At 22.2% G+C, this 3,854-nt stretch overlaps 1 protein-coding gene across 1 annotated transcript; it reads right to left on the reverse strand.

Annotated features, from left to right (window-relative positions):
* Nucleotides 1-699: 699 nt before the first annotated feature.
* On the reverse strand, nt 700-976 carry K444DRAFT_726397 (uncharacterized protein; the record flags this gene model as incomplete). The annotated part of the gene is made up of 1 exon (XM_024888668.1): nt 700-976. A coding segment is annotated over one exon (228 nt), but the record flags the coding sequence as incomplete, so codon positions are not given.
* Between the last annotated feature and the right edge of the window lie 2,878 nt (nt 977-3,854).

Consider the following 3,854-nt stretch of genomic DNA (forward strand, 5'->3'; position numbering starts at 1 on the left):
CTTAAAACTACTAAAATAATATAATTTTTAGAAAATACGGCTTATTATATTATACTAATCTTCTAATAAATTATAATATAACTTATTATTAGTTTACTAATAATATATAGTACTATTATATAGGTATGGAAATATTAGTTATATTAGTTAGTAAAGTTATTATTATTCAGAAATAGGAATTATAGTATTATAGTATTAATATACGATCCCTAAATCTGCTAAGCCTAAAGGGATCTAGTCTACTAGTCAAGTTACTAATAGGATATAAAATCACATAACTATATCCCGTATCCCATATCCTATTACTTATATCCTATTACCTATATCCCGTATCTCGTATCCCGTAACTATGCACGTGACTCCCAAAGAAATAGCTATACTAATACTAGAAACTCTCTAAAAATACGAAAAATAGTATCTCTTTCCAATTACATATAAATTCCCTAATCCGGCCTAGTACCAGATTTCCCAAACGCTCTATATATCTATATTACTTCCGAGATTTTGGTTATATACTAAAAGCCATAGCCTTTTATATATAACTTCCCCTCCTATAATATTCTCCTATCTTATATATCTATTTCCTGCCCTATTTATACTTAACCTATTTCTCTATATCTAATTATATAGTATTTATATTAATTAGATACTTAAGGGTATTTATTAGCTTTAATTTCGTTATAAAATTAGCAGGATTCAATTCTCTCTTAATCTATTTAACTTCTATAATCTCTTATTATTTATATACCTAGTAAAGGTATATTATATTAATTATTAGATGCTTTTCTCGAGTAGTTCCTAATTTAATAAGGCATTTATATAATAACTTCGAATTCATATAAACTACTAGTAATAGTTCTATTTCTAGTATTTTATTAATTATAGATTTAACTAAAATGCCTATATTAAAGCCATAAGCTATACTATAGAGTTTTAAAGCTAGAATACTTCTAGTAACTCTCTTATATTTAGTAGAGAACTAGTAAATAATATTAGTATATTTAGTTCTATTTACTAGAACTAGAATATATCCGATTTAGGAAAAGAGATCTTTATTATTTATAAATAAAGTATTTATAAAAATAATTAAATATAAGAACTCTTTTACTAGCTTTATAAATCTCAGTTCTCTAGTAATATTCTTAATTTGCTATTAAATATACTTATTAAGTGCCTTTATATTAGTTTCCGAAGGTTTAATAGCTTAAGTAGTAATTAATAAATCATATAAAGCTTCTGGTTAATAGACTAATATAATATATACTTCTCTAGTATATTAGGTAATATATTAATCCTTAATAGAGAGATCTTAATAAATAGTACCTCTATTACTTATAGTAATAGTATTCTTTATAGAAATAATTTAGAGGTTTTTAAACTAGTATTCCTATATAAAAGTAATTCTAGTAATATCTATATAAATAATACCTTTATTAAACTTGAGATTATAATTAGAAATAAGGCATTTATATTCCTTAGCCAAGAACTTAGCCTTTTAAAGCTTTAGTTACTTTGCCTTTATAAAATTATTAGTTCTAATAAATAGGGTATTATTAGTTTAAAGGCTAATAATTCCGAAAAGTTACTTATTATAGAAAAGGCAAGAGTTATAAGTTAACTATTTTATAAAAAGCTTATTAATATAATAGAAATAATAAGTTTTAAACTAGTAATTCCTAGCTTCCGGTATACTATATAGTAGTTTTATAATCTTTAGAACCGAATTATTATTTAGATTTAGCTTTCTAATAAGCTTATAAGATAAGTTAATATAAAAATTATAGTTAAGTAAGGTTATTAATTAGATATAAGCTTATGAAATATTATATAAATATAGCTCTATAATATCTATTATTATAATAGTAATACTAAGAATAATTCTCTAGCTAATATATTAAATAATAAGTAATTATATTAATATTATATATTTCTTACTATTATTATAAGCCTAGATAACTAGTCTCGACTTCTTAAACTTTCTCTTTATATCCTTATTCTTAATCTTATTAATAAACCAGGAATTAAAAATATATATTTTCTTTAGTATCTGAGATCTAGAAATAACCTCAAATATGCCCTTTTCTAGAAAGCTAGTAACTTTAACTTAATAAGAGTTCTTATATAGGTTATTATCCTATAAAAATACTATAAAATCCGGGTTCTTATAAGAGTATTCTCTATTATACTTTAGTGAAATAGTAGGAATAGTAAGAGGAATTATATTTATATTACTTTTAGCCTTATTATAAAGTTTAGAAATAAGTTTAGGTTCGGGGCTATTAGTAATAACCTTAATATCTCCTATATAAAAGGGCTTTATAAAAATTAAGCAAAAAATAATATTACTATATAATAAAGCTAGTATATAGTTCTTTCTATTAATGGCTACTAGCTTATATGGCCTATCCCAATTACTAGGTTAACTAGTATTTCTTTTATATTATATGAGAATGTCTGAATTTAAGGAAAGTTTATAGATATTAGTAGTACTAGGACTATTTCAGGTATTTAGGGCATTTATAATCTAGTATCTAGCTTAAAGCTTCTAAATTTCTACTATTACTTTCTTAAGTATTACTAATTACTATAATATAGTTAGTAATAGGGTATTATATTTAGTTATTTAGGGTAAAGTACTATAAACTAAGAGGGTTAGGATAATATTATTAGGTCTAGCGGAATTATTAATAGCTTTAAAAGCTATTTAAAGTATAATATCCTTATTAATTCTATTAATTTTGGCTATAATAATAAAGTAAGTATATTAAATTAGGCTATAATAATATTCTATAATTCTAATAGAATTATAAGCTTCTATAAGAATAATTTTAATTTTAGTTCCTATAGTATTTATAAGCTAAGTAAACTTCTTACTAGTAAACTACTTTCCGGTATCTACTATAATCTAATTAGGAGGGCCTAAATAGGTATTAATCTAATATTACTTTAGGGTATCTCAAGTATATAATATACTAATATTTTAAAGCTATTAGCTAGCTTAATATCTAGTGCCTTTATTAATAATATAAAGTATAGGCTTACTGGAAATATAGAAAATATTAATAATAATAGAATAATTAAAGCTAATATTATTTCTTAGATTAAACTTAAATTATCCGGGTAATTATCCGAATTTCTAGTATTACTTATAGTACTTTATAAGGTACTTAAGGGCTTCTATATTAATATTATAGCATACTTATTCTAGTATGTTTTAAAGTTTACTAATAAATAAATAACTAAAATAGTAATATAGATATTATAATTTAATCTCTATAAGAAAGCAGGAGTTATAAGTAAAGAATTCGGAAATAAAGCTTTATAGAATAGTATTCTAAAGCAAGAAAAAGTATCTAAAACGTTATATTACAGGTATAAAGTATCTATTAGAAATAATGAAATAATTAGTAAGATTATTAAAGTAAACTTCTAGCTTATTTATATTAGCTAAGCTAAGTAAGAATAAAGTTTTTATAAGTATAATATAAAATTATACTTACCTAATTAGTATTCTCATTATTATAGATCTAATAAAAGATATAAATCTAATACTAAACTAGATATTAACTTAATTTTTAGTAATTTTATTAAGTTTAATACTATTATTAGTTTACTATAAAGCTTGGAATTAGTTAGAACTAATAGTTAAGAATCTAGAGGCTTTAGTATTAATTATAACTTTATAAAAGTAATAAGTATTATATCTTAATATACTATTAATTATAAATATCTAGGTATCTTCTATCTATTTAATAGGCTCTAAGATATAGTCTTTACCTATTATCTAGTATATAAGGAAAAAAGAAATAAGATTATTTATAAGGGTATTAATTATAGGAATAATAGGAGTAGGG

This window comes from Hyaloscypha bicolor (assembly GCF_002865645.1).
Source record: "Hyaloscypha bicolor E unplaced genomic scaffold K444scaffold_98, whole genome shotgun sequence".
In the NCBI taxonomy this organism is placed as follows: domain Eukaryota; kingdom Fungi; phylum Ascomycota; class Leotiomycetes; order Helotiales; family Hyaloscyphaceae; genus Hyaloscypha; species Hyaloscypha bicolor.